Consider the following 15,299-nt stretch of genomic DNA (forward strand, 5'->3'; position numbering starts at 1 on the left):
GGGTTCGAATCTCACCCTGCTGCAGCCAGGCCTGCAGGCAGAAGCCCTCGAGTGAGTGGTGGCAGCTGCTAAGGAAAGCACCTGCATTCCAGGGGGCCTGTGGCCAAACAAAGAAATTTGGGGAAGGAGAGGAGGAAGCCTAGAGGCTGGGTCTGCACAGTAGGGGGCTCTTCGGGGTATCTTGCCATCTGCTTATGTTATATAGCTTTTTACTGAACTCGGGTTTATACGATTTTGATTAGAGAACATAGCAGAATTGAGAAGTTTGCTCGTTTCTGCTTATTAATAAAATTCAAACGTGAAGAGTTATATAAAGACAACTCTCACCTTTTTAGGGAATTTCTGTTGATTTCCAGATTTAAGGCAGAATGAAACATGTAAGTAGTTAGTCACTGGAATTTGATTTATTTATGAATTTCCAGTATTTTCTTTGCCATATTTTCTCCATTTTTAGTTTATGGTCTCCAGCATTGTTTTTGCACATTATTTTCTTTACCTCACTTTGCTGTAATTCATCATTTATACCATCCGTGTTTTCTTTTCTTACAGATTGTGATATCTTTAGTCTGAATTTTTAACTGGAATCAGAACTGGATGTTGGGGTCACTGTTTATTGTACTACATGATTACCTAACTCAAATATTGCCCCCAAAACGTTCAGACTAGTTAATATAATTTTCTAATGTTAAAGAAGATGTATAGTGGTAAACAATTTATTTTAGCCATGTCGAACAATGTATTTAAAAATTGTAAACTCCTGGAATACTGTATTTATCTGTTATTGTAATATAAAGTACTTCGACTTAGTTCTGGTAACTGTACAGTAATTTGGTTTACTAAAAAAGTTATGAATAAAACTGTGAAACTAGGAAGGAGACTTTCTGGACTTTAACAGAAAAATGTGATTTTAATGTTGCTACTACTTTTAACAGAATTATTTTTCTTACATTCCCCAAATCAATGTAAATAAGCACGCGCGCGCACACACATATATCTTTTACCACAATGGTAACGTCTCTGTAAACGTCTCTACTTGTCCCTTTGGCTAAAAGTATTGTAATCTTTGTTAGAAAAATATATTTTTAATAAATATTGGCTTTTATATTATGTTTAGTGTACAGTTTAAAATTTTAATATTATAGGTTAAAATTTTCTTAATTGTTCTCTTATATTTGCTTGCCAAGGGTGAGTGAAAGAACATGGCTGCTTCCCCCAGCCTGACTGACCTTGGCATCCACATAAAGCGTCATTGTTTTCAAAAATGAAGGGTGCTTAATTGTTCCCTTTTTTCTGTATTCTGTAGGTCTCATAACAACAAACTGCAGTCTACAGCTTCTTAAAGTTCAGCGTGTTAACCTAACATAAAACACAGCAAGAATCTGGTTGTCTGAACTATTTTAAATTAAGGAGCCAGATGTTTTTAGTCAGGTTATCCTGACAAGACTTGACCTAAACTTCGTTTTTATTGGTCATAACAGTCCAATTATATTCTTGGCCAATTTTGTCCAACGGACAAGGGAAAAGCAAAGTCAACGACACCATTATCTTGTCAAGATCAAATGGTTTTACTATTGTGGCAGAAGCGGGAAACCTTTTGTTTATTGAAAATAAAAAAAGAAAGCAAGAAAAAAAGATAATATGGGGTCAAGTGTAACTCCATGGAAATGCCACGTCTGCTCTTCAGTGAAGAAGCTGGTTTAGAGTCTCACAGAAAACTTTTGACTGTATTTATTTATTGTTGCAAAAAAGACGCTTTTTTATTGCTGCCCTCATTTGTCAGCTAATTATTTTTTCTTATAAAATCCAGCCCTGGTTACATGTAATCCATCCTGTATCTTATCATGATTCCTGTAGGTAAAAGTACAAGACAACCTCTAGATGTCTTTTCTTTCTATGAAAGGAGCTGCTATGTACACATGTGCACACACACACAACTGGGAATCAACAGTGAGTTTATTGTTCATGGTAGATAAAAATTAAGCTTGCGTAAAGGTCGGGCTAAGTGGTCCTGGACTATAGACTCTGTTGCCTTGGATATAACAGTACAATTTGTCATTTACTCTCCACCAGGCTAAAATGAGTAAAATCTATTTGAAGGTATCTTGTTTGTAAACATTTGTCAGATTCTAATTTTTTTCTTTTTGTATTAAAATTCAACTATGGATGTATATGAAACAAAATAAATGGAGATCATTTTTCTCCCACAGATGGAGGTGTCTTTGAATGTGCGCTAATGATTATCTGTAAGCCTTTGTGGGGAGAGGGAGGGCTGACAGGAAAAGAGAAGGCAGAAGAACCTAATTGTATCTGGTTTTCTCTAGGACAGCAGTGCCCCTTTGTGTATCATCCCAGCTCATTGTCATCACTGCAAAGAAAAATGTTCAGGGGTGCTAATCATGTTGTAGCAATTGATCATACTAATAAAAAAAAAAAAAAAAAGGGAACGTGACAAAAGACACATTGCCTTCATCTGAGCATTATCCAATAAAAAAATATATATATACCAGGCAAATTATCACCATTGTGCAGGAATCACAGCTACTTACACTTTATGAAGGGCATTTTTTTTTTTTTTTAATGACTTCATCTTTTTGATTCTTGTTGATTGTTTTTTGTGTGTTTTGGGTTATTTCCCTACGTAAGAACAAGTAGTGTAAGTGGTGGGGAAAAAAAATGGAAACAACAGAGGGAGTTGTATCGTGCATGTTTCCCTTTCAGTGTTCTGACCTTACACGTTGTATTACTGCATTGTAATAATAGCGTCTATGAAATCTGCCATAAGTAGGATTATGCAGCTTTGCAAAAATTTTACTAGATTTTGCACTAATTCGTATTAGCTTTGTCCTACCACGTTCTGGAGTTTACCTAATTATGGTTTTTTAAAAGTTTCCCTCTGTTTAATATTGCCCTGCTATGCAAGACCTTTCCCAGACCTTAGTTTCTTAAAGACGTTGCTACAATTCCCAGTTCTTTCTTATTACAGGCTCAGGTGTACAGGTTATTCTGGGTTAGTTTTATCTAATGAAGCCCGTTCCTTTTTGTACATAAAGATGTCACTTAAACCTATGCTTTCAAACTAAAGAGACTAATTGCTCAATATGGAAACAAAGTTTTTGCTTAAATATTAAGACGAAAGTAGCTGAATATAGGTTATTTTGTCCTTTTTTAAAAAATGCTACATATTGTATGCATTGTGCTGATGGAAGAATTCTACATTTTAATGAATTATAAAATTATTCCGCATCTCATCACATCACAGTATTTCTGTACTATTTATTCATATATAAATATATATTAGCTTAATCATTTAAAACTTGTTGCGGAAAGAACTTTCCTACCTGTAGGCAATAGACTGCTATGTTTTTAACAAATTGTGGTAAATTCTAAGGAGTAATTCTTTTTGTACGTAATAGGACATTTCATCCTAGAAAAATAAAGTAATGTTTTTGACATTGGATTTGGTGCAGTTTCTAATGAAACAATGGTTCTTTGGTTGGTTGGTTGGTTGATGATATATTTTCTGTAGTTGTTGGTATTGCGAAAGTGTACATAAAAGGTGAATTTTATGGGAATCTTCATACTAGGAAAATGTTAATTTCATATATGTATCTAATAGTACAAAGCATTTTGCAGTTTTCTATCACCATATAAATACATAAAGACATAGTTTTATCAATTACAGAGCTTTAGTCTTTCAAAAGCAATTTTTGAAAAAGTCTTATAAAACATGAGTTTCAAAACCTGCTTTTTTATGAATATTTGACAAACTTCTACTTAATACAGCTATTTTCCTTTCAATAATCCAAGTTGCATAATGCACATTTGTGATACTGTTAAAATGTTTCTACCCCAGTCTTTGGGCTTGTAAATATATTTAATTTGCATCAGTAGATTTCCTTGGCTAAAAGTATTTTCAGTGCTTGTTATTCTTCATCTGCCAAATTCAAAATCCTTGAAATGCTTTCATAAAAATTGTTTTCATAATATTGAAAAGGCTTTTTTCTCCTATCCAAATTCTGCAGGATTTGTATTTTAATGCCCTGCAGGAGGCAAAAGAAAAAAAAATGTGAACTTTTGGGGATACTTTCTAAAGTAAAACACTTACCTTTTTATATTTCAAATGGCCTGGAGTGTTACCTAGAGACACTGAGATTTGATGATGTTTGTAATCTATCTTCCTAGAGTCTGGAAATAAAAGTTCTTTCCCTATTTCTGTTCATTTCTAGTAGGTAAACTCCCTGCTTGTGTGTGTGTTTCTGATGTTAAAGAGCCAGCCCAGTGACCTTCTAAGTCTCTACACACTTATGGACTGAGATGGAGCTGCATTACCGTAGCACTCACACTTTGCATGAGTTGAGGCAATTGCCCATAAATCCCAAATTTCTAGTCCTTAAAATGGGGGTAGTGGTATCTCATGGGCAGAGTAATGTCATAAGTGCTTGGGGCTGGGGGTTAGAGTCAGCTGAGAAGTATTTTTAATAATTTGAAATACTCTGAGGTGCTTCTGGGTACTTAGAATAAGGTCCACCCATTGCTGTCAAGTCGATTCCAATTCAGTGACCCTTTAGGACAGAGTAGAACTGCCCCATAGGGTTTCCAAGGCTGCCACATCTCCCAGGGAGCTGCTGGTGGGTTCTAACTGACGATCCTGTGATTAGCAGCCAAGCACTTTAACCTGTGCCACCAGGGCTCCTTTAGAATAAGATATTGTACTGAAAAAGACATTTCTCAAAAGATCACACCCTTTGATCCAGTTTGGACCAAATTCAACGAAAGGAATATGTTTTAAAAATGAGAAAGTCCTGCTTTATTTACTTGTAACTTGCCCAAATACATCCTGAAATTGAGTTTATGCATTGTTGGCAGCAGGTCACTTTTTACGTGTTTGCTATACATGTGTTTGATCAACCTTAATGAATTTAAGAGAAAGATAAACAATATGATCTTTAAAGGGCTATTGCAAAAAGCTAGTACCAAAAAAAGGTGTCTTTCGCTACTAAAAGAAAAACAAGTACTTTTTCCTTGAATTCTAAAGTAACAATTTGAAGGAGGGATGCTGTTGAGTTACTCTTGAAGGCAACTGAGTATTTTATGGATGAGGGACTACTGTGTGTGCACATGGGCACAAAGGGCCCTTTAGTCTTCGGCGCACAAACCCATGTGCTAATAGAAATCTATCCACTGGACAAAAGTATCAGAACAATGAATTTGCTAATTAAAATTTTCCATAAAATTAGAGTTTGTATCCAAGGTACTAAGTAATGGAGATTCTTCTTAGCCTTTTTTGCCTAGCCTGAAATTACCAATCTAGAATTTACTGCCTTAATTTTATTCAGGCAGGTTCTAAAAAGCTAGCCTGCTTGTGTTTGCCGGAGTATACATATTAACTCTGACTTCCAAACATCACACATCTCAAACACCTCTGGCCCCTTTTGTGTGTTTTCAAAATTTCTCAGAAACTGACTTATCAAATCAGTCTAACTCAAACCTTTGGGCTTATGTAAAAGTGATTTTCCTCTTCTTTTAAACTAGAGCTATTTATAACTGTTCATGTTTTAACATCTACCCATCCACTCAATAACTTACCTATTCGGCAATTTTGTAATTTTCCCCACCACGTCATTCAAGATCACCATGTAGCCTTTTGACATTTAAAAATTCAGCTATGATTTTTGTGACTGGTGCTACCTTATGTCTGAGTTAATTTTATCTTAAAGAAAACTAACTTAGAAGTGCTTCAAAAGCTGTGTACTCCACTGCCAAGTGTTGACGCGATAATGCAGTGGATTTCCAAGAAGCGGTTCTAGTAAGATTTTGTAGTAAGTCTGGGTAAGACTCATTGTCGGGAGGTTCTCTAAAAATCCTTCAGTGATGCTTTACCACAGAATACTCAGAATCTCTCAATTTTAATTTTCTCTATAATCGCCATGTTTGAGACAAATAAGGTATTTCTCATCACAATCCGACATTCTGTCTCACGCTCTCGCTACACGCGTTCCCATGCATCCTCTATTGTCCTGTCCTGGACATCCTTTACATACACGGGTGCCTCTCTGTGGCCCTTAAAGACTTCCTGTGCCATTAAAGACACATCTTGAGCTCTGAGTGTGTCACCTTTGAGACCAAATACGCTGTTTTTCTCTCCTCAGTGTTGTTCCTTTTTATCGCTCTTTAGGCATTAATCTTCACCCATGGCTTATTGGTGTCTATTCACAGTGCTTCAAATTAACCAAGGTAACAGCTTGATCTTCTGAAAAAAATCATACTTTGTGGGTTCAAGTATAAAATCAGTGTTAACTCCAGCTAGTGATTAAAGCTTTTTTAAATCAAATGAAAAAAATGTTTAACATTCATATGCTTGCAAGTTGTCACTGATGAATATTGGTTCCAGGGTTTTTTTTTTTTTTTTGGAATAAGTTTAAGAAAGGCTTTTTCCCAAGACTTTGGGGTTCAGTGAGACTAAAAAACCAGGTGCATCCAAGATCTGATTTCAAGGCAAGATTTACTGCTTCACAAACACACACATGATACTTAAGTCTTAATAGAAAAATGACATCAAATACACCCAGAATACCTTAGCATTGGGATAGCTACCTGTTTGGCACAAAACGTAAGTTATCAGGAGCAGGGAGGTACGAAAATAAACTATATTTTATATTTCGATACATTTGGAATACCTGTTTGAATATTTTGCTCGAGTTAAACCCTTCAGTACTCTTTAAATGTGAAATTTTAATACTCATCCTGGGCTCTGACCCTAGTGTTGGATCTAAATAACATTGCATACATAAATCTTTGACTAGTGTGTTTACTGTTATGTACAGAATTAAAACGTGATGATTTGAGTATAAAATTTGGCTTGATATGTGATATATAAACTATTCAAAATTGTATATTTGAATTCAAGGAAATTTTTTTTGTGAACTATTTCTACTGGATAACATATTTAAATTAAAAATAAACTGAACATGAAGCAGTGATCTGCTAACAGGGCAGGTCAGTTATCTGAGCTGCATGAATCACCTTCTGATACTACCCTTGAACAGCTTTGCCACTGAGCCCAGAAGCGTAACATTTCAAAAGCATTTGTAAATAAGAAAGTGGCAGCTTCAAGATTAGAGTTGGAACTATACAAGTAGTTCATAAAGGAGCTGTGGCCCTGTTCTGAAGGACCACCCCATTACATGAAGGTAGAACTTCTGTGTCTTGTTGCTGAATCCCAAATCTCAGATGCAGAAATGCCAGGATGGTAACTTTCAAATGCATTGAGTGTGAATTGCACCTTGAACTTGACCATCCCTTTTTCTGTTAAATCTTTTCACATAGCTGCTGCTTCTAAGCAGTCCATCTCCTGGTCGGACGCGCCCTCTCAGGACCCGGAGCAGAGCTGTAGGGAGCTGCCGTCTCTTATGGTAGATGTGGCCCATCACAATATACCTGCTACCTAAACAAAATAACCAAAACATAAATTAATAGCGTCTTTTTTTTTTAAATGCCAACTAAACAATAAAAATGTAAATTCCTAAGCCTGAATCTATTATCTTGCTGTACATGTTGAAACTCAGACATTTAACCTACAGGTAACGGATGGAAACAGCCTAGTGACCTTTAGGATAATCAACCTGTAAACAGCCAACATTGTCCTAATCCCAATGTATCAGCAGGATTTTCCAGTACTTACCTCCGGAGAGACGTCTGGGAATGGGTACCCCCCAACTCCCCAAAACTCCCGCTCTTCCCTTTCTACACCTCAGTTCTTAACAGAGCCCCTTATGCATCCCATCTGGCATCTGCGTTTCGTCATTCACTCCATTCGTAAACAAATAGTTACTGAGTGCCTGCTTTGTGCCAATCCGTGCAGTTCCTCACCTGCACCCTTAAACGGAGGGAGAAACAGCTGATGGGCCTTGGATCACAGAGCGGCCCAGATAATACCTTTCGTCTAAATTCTATGCATTTTACAATATTCCTCCCCCACCCCCTTAAAAAAAGGTCTTGGAGTGGCTATGTACAAGAGACCAGGCCCTGGAATCCAAGCCACAAATGGTGGTGTAAAGCGCATTTATGAAGTGGTCACTTAGATCAGTTTCAATACCAGGTTTAAATTCTGGACATGGCTTATTGCAATTGGAGGAGTCTAGGGCCAGTATGTGAACGCGGAAGAAAAACCCGTCAGGAGTGATGTACAGGCGGCTCATCTTGTACAGCCCGTCGCGGTCCACCAGCAGAGTCACCAGCCGGATCCCTCTGCCGAGCACGTCCACATCATGCACGATTCCGTTCACCGCTACTTCAAAACACGAACGAAACGTTCAGAGGAAAGCGTAACACTGACTTCTTCGTTCATTCCCTAGGGCGTTTTTAACAAATCAGGAAATGGCCCAAATGGGTCTGTGGCCTGCAGGGCCGCCCCTGTGGGTGGGCTTCTCTAGGGGTTGGGCTTAGGGGTGTCCGTCTGCACATCCCGACTCCCCTCGGCTCGGAGAGGGTCGCCTGACAGCCTGGGCTCTGCAGACGGGCCCGGAGGTGGTGCGGGACGGGGCTTACCAAATTCGCTCCCGCAGTAGGACTCGCGCTCGTCCAGGTCCGCCCTGCAGGCGCGCGCGCACGGCTCCGCGTCCCTCCCCGGCGAGCTAAGGCGCGGCGGCGCGGGCGCGGGCGCGGGTCCGGACGGCGGTGCGGCGGCGCGCGGCCGGTTCGGGTGGGAGGGGCCGGCGGAGTCTTCGGCGGCGCGCGAGGCCGAGAGGCGCAGGTTCCGGGCGCGCGCACGCCGTGGGGAGCCGCCGGACGCAGACGCGCTCCGCGACGACGCGCGGTTCTCGGCCTGCTCGGGGCGCGAGCTCGGAGAACCGGCGGGCGCGCGCGCGGCCTCCCGGAAGCCGGCGCGGTTCTCGGCGGGCGGCGGGGGCTTCCGGCGCCGCGAGTCGGGCCAGGCGCGCGGGGCTGTCTCGGCCGCGCGCGGTCGCCGCGGGGCGTCAGGAACGGGCTGCACCCCGGGCCCCAGCGTCTCGTCCACGCTCTGGTCTCTGCCGGGGTCGGGCTTCCTGTCGTGGGTTGGCCAGACTGGGGAGAAAAGAGGGGAGGCCGGGGAGGCCGTCAGAGGAAGAGAAACCGTGTGGGAAGGGAGGAGAGGGGACGGGAGGTCGGCAGGGGAGGGGAGGAGAGGCCAGGGAAGCCGTCCCGGGAGGAGGGGAGGCCAGGGAAGCCGTCCCGGGAGGAGAGAGGACGGGAGGTCGGCAGGGGAGGGGAGGAGAGACCAGGGAAGCCGTCCCGGGAGGACAGGGGAGGGGAGGCCAGGGAAGTGGTCCTGGGAGGAGGAGAGGCCAGGGAAGCCGCCCCGGGAGGAGGGGAGGCCAGGGAAGCGGTCCTGGGAGGAGGGGAGAGGAGGCCGGAGAAGCTGTCAGGGGAGGCTGAGAAGGGAGGGAAGGCCGTGCAGGGCGGAGGTGAGGAGAGGAGGCTGGGGAAGTTGTCAGGGGAGGAAGAGAGGCGAGGAGAGGTCAGAAGAGTAGAAACAAGGAAAGGGCTCCGAGAGAGACAGAGAGGGGAGAGGAGATGGGGTGACAAAGGAGACGTAGCAATCACCTGCGAGAAGAGAAATGGGGAGGTGAGGAGACCTGGAAGTGAAGGAAAGAGAACCGGGAGGCGGCCCGTAGGGGCGGGAAACCTCCCTCAGCTTCACACAGGTTTCTGAGGTCCCAAGGAAGGAGATGAGGGTCTTGCCCTCTAAGAATAGAGCCAACCAAGAAAATTTTTCTCACCCTGTGGGGAATCAGAGGCCTCGATAAGAACATTTCATTTTGTTAAGGAACTTTTTCAAATCTATAGGTTTTTTAATTACCACAGCCTGTTATTTTCTAGGACTAAATACTTCTGGCAACTTCTGTTAAAAACGAACTCTTTTTGCCCTTTCTTTAATATTTATATAAACATCCGCCTTTTTTCTATTTACAGATTGTTGAGAAAGTACCAAGAGCAAACCCCAGGGGGAAAGTTCTCATATTACAGGTTCTCGTAATTGTTTAAGCGCCCCTGACAACAGAACTATTTGGTTTTCCCATCCGTGTTTACACTGTCATCTTGGTCTCAGCAGAATCGAACATTTGTGAGCGAATTTTTATCTGGCCTCTTTGGACACAGCTTACTGGTAAACCGCAGCTAAGAAAGGTTTTTAAAGTTTGGCTGGGAGGCAGAGGTCCCCAGTTAATTTTAAAAACACACATCACTTAGATTTTTTTCCCTTTCGATGGTGGAGAAAAGCTCCTAAAAGATATGGCATTAAAACAAATAAACATATATAATATGTATATAAAGTATTTTCCCCAACCCTTAGGTTGGGGGGCAAACTGAAGCCAGCTCAGAACTTGGGCAACTTTCCATGCCCAGTAAGACAGTATCACCTCCCCAGTTGCCTGGGTCCCAGTTTCCCCCAAACAGGCACAAGAATTCATGTTTATTTTTCTCTTTCTGTCCTTTTAATCACTGTTTTTTGTTTTTGTTTTTTGTTTGACATTTCCCTCCCCTTGCATTGAAGAGCTTGATTCACCCTTTGCAACTTTTCCAACACTTCATTTTACGTGATTTATTTTGCCAAACTGACAATCTTTAAAATCAATTTTCGTCCAGCAATAATAGCTGGTTATAGTTCATGTTTTGCAAAGAGGTCGATTCTGACTCATTATGTTAAACATTGTACCCCACACAGCTGAATAAAGTTCTGGTGGGTATCCAATTTCTGACTGTCAACTGTTGACCTCACAACTCCTTCCCCATTGATATCACCATCTGTTGTCATGGGAAAGATTGTCTGATATTTGGGTTAAATGCCACTGAGGTCACTCAATGTCCATGTGGAAAAATAACCCAAAGTAAATTGCTCTGTGAGGTAGGAAGCTATTTTTCCTAGAGATAGGGAATTGGACAGAACATCCCAATAAAAGCAAAACAAAAACACCTTCCCGCAGGAAACCTCTTATTTCTTCATTCCCTCAGAAGCTTATTTTCTTTTCATGCATGAAATGTGTGTGTGTAGTGTGTGTGTACCCCAACACCATTCTTTGGGGTTGCGGGGAGAGGGAAAAAATGCTCGGGGATGTCCGATTTTGCTCTCATGGCACCGTCAGCCCTTGTCCTCGGCGCACCCAGCGCCTCTGAACACCGGGGGACCTGCGGGCTCCCGGGCGCCCGCCGCCCTGCGTCCTGCCAACCCGGCCCGGGCACGGCTTCCGAAAGGCGCGCACGACCCTTTTTGACACTTCGCCTGGTCTGGGAAGGAGCAACTACTTAGCATGCAAAGTTTTCTCCAGCCTGCCCCGCTCGCCCGAGATCATTGGACTAGCTGAACTGGCTTCTTTCCGAAAAGACTGCCAAGAGAGACAAAATCCTAGGGACACATTTTGCTGCTTCCCCACGCGAACACAGACCTGGAGTCCCCCCTCTTACAAGCTCTGACCCCTTTCCCGTCCCTCGCTTCATCGCCTCCCCTCTCCAGTCTGTCCAGATCCCAGCTCCTCTCCTCCGGCTCTGCCTTTCGGCGATCTTACCTTTTCTCTCCGCCACTGGGGCTTCGGGGGAGGATCCAACGATCAAACAGAGAAGCCAGAAAGCTCTAGCTGTCATTTTTGTAGACACGGTTCCCAAGCTCTACAACTGAGCCTGGGCTTTTGCTTTCTTTCTCGCCCCCACCCCTCTTGTCCACACCCCCACCCCCGTTCATGCTAATGAGGGGCAGCCTTTGGGGAAACGGGAATCACTCACAGAACAGACCATTGGAACAAAACCGGGCTGCAGGGATTTCTCGCACTTCCAAGTGGGTCGACCACTCAAAGTTGTCCCTGGGAAAGTCTGTCCTATAATCTGTGTGCAGTGATAACGTCAAATCCTAAACTTTAAACCTGTGTGTGTTTGCGGGCTGGGAGGACGAGGAGGACAGGGTGGGATGACAAGTGGAGAGAATGAGGGTGTTGAGGGGCTGGAGGGGGTGAGATGAGCAATGGGAAGATTGTTCTGGATTAAGTCAACAACAAATAGGAAAATGAGTGTTCAAGACAACTCCGATTTGTGGAGGGAAGGGGATCTGAGATGACAGAAAATTCACCCCAGAATGTGCCAAGCAACTCCTGTGTCAAGTGATTGTATCCTAGGTTTGGTAAAACAGTATTTCACTATATACGCAGTACTTACACTGTAAAACTAGAAAGAAAAAAAAGCCCTCAGCAACATACTTTTTCTTACCCATTCTGTTCTTTTCTCTCTCAATAAAAATTGGTATTCAGTTGGCCAGATTCATCAAGCCCATGTTGAGTACTTTTTCCCTGTCAGGTGCTAGGTGCTAGGTGACAAAGATAAATACACCACCTTCCCAGCTCTCTAGCTATGGCTCATCTGCTGGAGAAAGGTAGACCTTTTTTCCTTTCTAAGAAAAACCCATTCTCTGCTGAGGTCTGAATTCTTGAGACAGCTCTGCATATTGGTTCTGCGTTCAGGGCCCTCTCCTTCCAATCCAAGAGAAACAGCATTCACTGAAGGGGGAAATAAGTTCGCTGTAGTAAACCCACCGACTTACCAATCTGAATCTCATTTCAACAGTTTCAAATCCAAAAGGAAGGGAAAATGCCTTGAGACTTGAGACGAAGGGGTTTTCTCTGAAGCATGAGTCAACAGTGAGATGCAGCTGCTAAAAGAAATAACAAAGTTGTGCCGCACTAATATCTTATGTCTCAAAAATAATAGTCCTAGTGGACTGACCAGATTCTGGGGGTATCATGTTTTCAAGAAAGACACTGAAAAGCTAGAAGGAAAACAATAGGGTTATAAGAGGGCTGGACTCCATCATGTTCAAGTTCCTTTTGGAGGAACTGAGGATAGGCAGCCTGGAGAACACAAAAACAGTTGCTATAGATTGTGAAAGTACCAGTACGTGGACCTTTTGAAGTGACAGGTTTTTTGTTTTTATTATAGTAAAAAATACATTGTTGCTGTTGTTGTTAGGTGCCCTCAAGTCAGTTCTGACTCATAGCGACCCTATGCACGACAAAACAAAACACTGCCCGGTCCTGCGCTATCCTCACAATTGTTGTTATGCTTGAGCCCACTGTTGCAGCCACTGTGTCAATCCATCTCATTGAGGGTCTTCTTCTCTTCACTGACCCTTTTAAAATACATGTAAAAATACATACGCATAACAAAAAATTGCCACCTTAACCATCTTTAAGTACGTCATTCAGTGGCATTCCTTACATTCATCATGTTGTGCAATCACAACCCCTAACTCCCGTTTTCCCCTCCCCCCACCTCCTGATAACCACTAACAAACTTCTCTCTCCACCCACTTGCCTTTTCTAGATAACTTCATGTAAGTGGGATCATACAATATTTGTCCTTTTGTGTCTGACTTATGTCACTTAGCATTAACGTTTTCAAGGTTCATCCATATTGTAGCATGTGCCAGAACCTCATTTCTCTTTATGATTGAATAATACTCCATTGTAGCATGTACCACATTTTGTTTATCCATTCATCTGTTGATGGATAATTGGGTTGTTTTCATCTTTTGGCTGTTGTGTGAATACTGCTGCAGTGGATATTGGTGGACAAGTATCTGTCTGAGTCCCTGCTTTCAAGTCTTGGGTATATACCTAGGAGTAGAATCGCTGGGTCATATGGTAACTCTATGTGTAACTTTTTGATGGAGTGACAGGTTTATTTCAACTTAAAAAAAGAATATTCCAACAAGCAAGATTTCCAAGAAAACAGGCTTCTTTGAGGAGTTGGGGCAGTGAGCTCCAGGTCGATGGAGGCATCCAAAGAGGAGAATATCATTCAGGAATACTGTAGAACAGGTTCCTAAATTAGGTGTGTGTAGTTGTAAGGAATTTACAGTGAGGTAAATATATTCATCTAGAGGGAGGCTGGCTGACTGGTCACAGGCTGATAATATGTTGGAGAGGTCAACATGTTCTGTACTCTAGTCCTCAACTTTCCTCAGCTAGAAACTCAATTTTGTCATCCATACATATGGATAAGTTTCATAGGACCAAGTCATGTTAACCAAACTCATAAGAAACAGATGCATAAACCAGAATATTATTTATTAATTTGCAATGGAGAAGATACAGTAAAGGTGATTCAAAGGTTTAATTTTTAATCAGCAGGTTGCCTGTTGTGCACTAAATCAGATTGCAGCTAAAGAGTTGGGCTAAATCTTGCTTCATTTAGGTTTTAAAGGATCAAATTCCCTTTTTCCTCCAAAAGAGTAAATCTCCTTGGTCTCTGCAAGGCTTGGGCACATCAGAGCCAGTGTTTCCAGACTCTGGACAAGACCAGATAAGCACTTAAATTTGTGCTCTTGGGGCTGCATTTATGGGTGTCCTCAGATCCCCTTCTTTCACATGCTCTTTCTTTAAGTCAAGTGGAATAAAATTAATTAGGCATAAGCTTTCTCAGTTACAACCACATCTCAGACATACCTTTTTGGGATTATATTCAAGTCACCCAGATCCAGTTTGGGGTGTTCCCAAAACTTTTCTGTTGCAGGAATGTTTTGAATGCCCTGAAGACCACACCCTGAAATGTAGAGGCAGAAAGCTGGTTGGGTGTTTCCCAGGGGGGCTCCCGGAGGCTCGCTGGGTAGGCTTAGCTTGGAAGAATCTACCAGAGTCCAGAGCTGGCCTGCAGGCTCAGGACCACACCAATGGTGGCAGGCACAAGCTCAAAGGGACCTCTATATGAGCCTGAATGGCAGTTTATTAACTTCCAAAGAGAAATCAGCTTAGGCAGACGGACAAGCTCATGTCAGCCCGGCTAGCATTCCCTTCTACAGACATGCCACACGGAAAGCCAAATTACCACCAGGGTGCTTGGTAATATAAACCAGAGCACGGGAAATTCATCATGTGATTGGAATGTTTAATGGTATCTGTTTCTCATAGCCTAATATGTTGATCCCCACAATAGGTATATATACCCGTCAGGTGGAAGAATTCAAGAGCTAACTGGCACCCTCTCCCCTGCCAATTTCTGTGGTGCTTTTTTTTTTTTTAGCTTATCTTTCTGCTTGGCAAATATTTATTGAGTGCCTACTATGAGCTATTGATATCTTAAGGATTTTAACCTTTTGTCCATTCATATATGTTGCAAATATTACCTCACAGACTTTTGTTTGATTCTTAACCTTTTAGTAAATTTTTGACTATAAAAGTTTTAAATTTTTATATAGTAAAATCCATCAATCTTTTGCTTACCAATGTCCCTGCAGTCTTTCATGTCATGCTTAGAAAGACCTTCCCCAATTAAAAATTGTA

The 15,299-nt window shown here is 42.2% G+C and overlaps 2 protein-coding genes across 18 annotated transcripts in view; one reads left to right on the plus strand and one right to left on the minus strand.

The window, feature by feature from the left end:
- The window catches only part of BPTF (bromodomain PHD finger transcription factor), a 151,385-nt gene extending 145,058 nt beyond the window's left edge, over window positions 1-6,327 (plus strand). For 4 of the 15 annotated variants that reach the window (XM_064270886.1, XM_064270892.1, XM_064270893.1 and 1 more), the window contains one exon: window positions 1,304-6,322. In XM_064270886.1, the coding sequence (XP_064126956.1) occupies window positions 1,304-1,340 (37 nt within the window). In that variant the 3' untranslated portion in view covers window positions 1,341-6,322. Of the gene's footprint in view, window positions 1-549 lie in introns of all 15 variants that reach the window. The other 11 variants (XM_064270885.1, XM_064270890.1, XM_064270891.1 and 8 more) reach the window with 7 other exon arrangements.
- Window positions 6,328-6,483: 156 nt separating this feature from the next.
- Window positions 6,484-11,675, minus strand: C18H17orf58 (chromosome 18 C17orf58 homolog). 3 transcript variants are annotated; one of them, XM_003417302.4, is made up of 4 exons: window positions 11,541-11,675; window positions 8,548-9,063; window positions 8,096-8,287; window positions 6,484-7,444 (listed from the first exon to the last, which is right to left on the minus strand). In XM_003417302.4, exons 1-4 carry the CDS (start codon window positions 11,614-11,616, stop codon window positions 7,257-7,259), a joined length of 972 nt encoding a protein of 323 aa, XP_003417350.2. In that variant the 5' UTR covers window positions 11,617-11,675; the 3' UTR covers window positions 6,484-7,256. The 3 variants fall into 3 exon arrangements, with proteins under 3 accessions (XP_003417350.2, XP_023412752.1, XP_023412751.1); XM_023556984.2 differs by lacking the exon at window positions 11,541-11,675 and having other exon boundaries at window positions 8,096-8,290; window positions 8,548-8,634; XM_023556983.2 differs by lacking the exon at window positions 11,541-11,675 and having other exon boundaries at window positions 8,096-8,350; window positions 8,548-8,579.
- Window positions 11,676-15,299: the final 3,624 nt, after the last annotated feature.

The sequence above is a fragment of the Loxodonta africana genome, chromosome 18 (genome assembly GCF_030014295.1).
Source record: "Loxodonta africana isolate mLoxAfr1 chromosome 18, mLoxAfr1.hap2, whole genome shotgun sequence".
In the NCBI taxonomy this organism is placed as follows: Eukaryota; Metazoa; Chordata; class Mammalia; order Proboscidea; family Elephantidae; genus Loxodonta; species Loxodonta africana.

Coding starts and splice junctions, on each gene's coding strand:
- C18H17orf58 (XM_003417302.4), bottom strand. CDS start 11,616: ATGACAGCTAGAGCTTTCTGGCTTCTCTGTTTGATCGTTGGATCCTCC. Junction 9,064..11,540: donor CCCAGTGGCGGAGAGAAAAG/GTAAGATCGCCG, acceptor TTTTCTCCCCAG/TCTGGCCAACCCACGACAGG. Junction 7,445..8,095: donor ATGTCCAGAATTTAAACCTG/GTATTGAAACTG, acceptor TATTTTGTTTAG/GTAGCAGGTATATTGTGATG.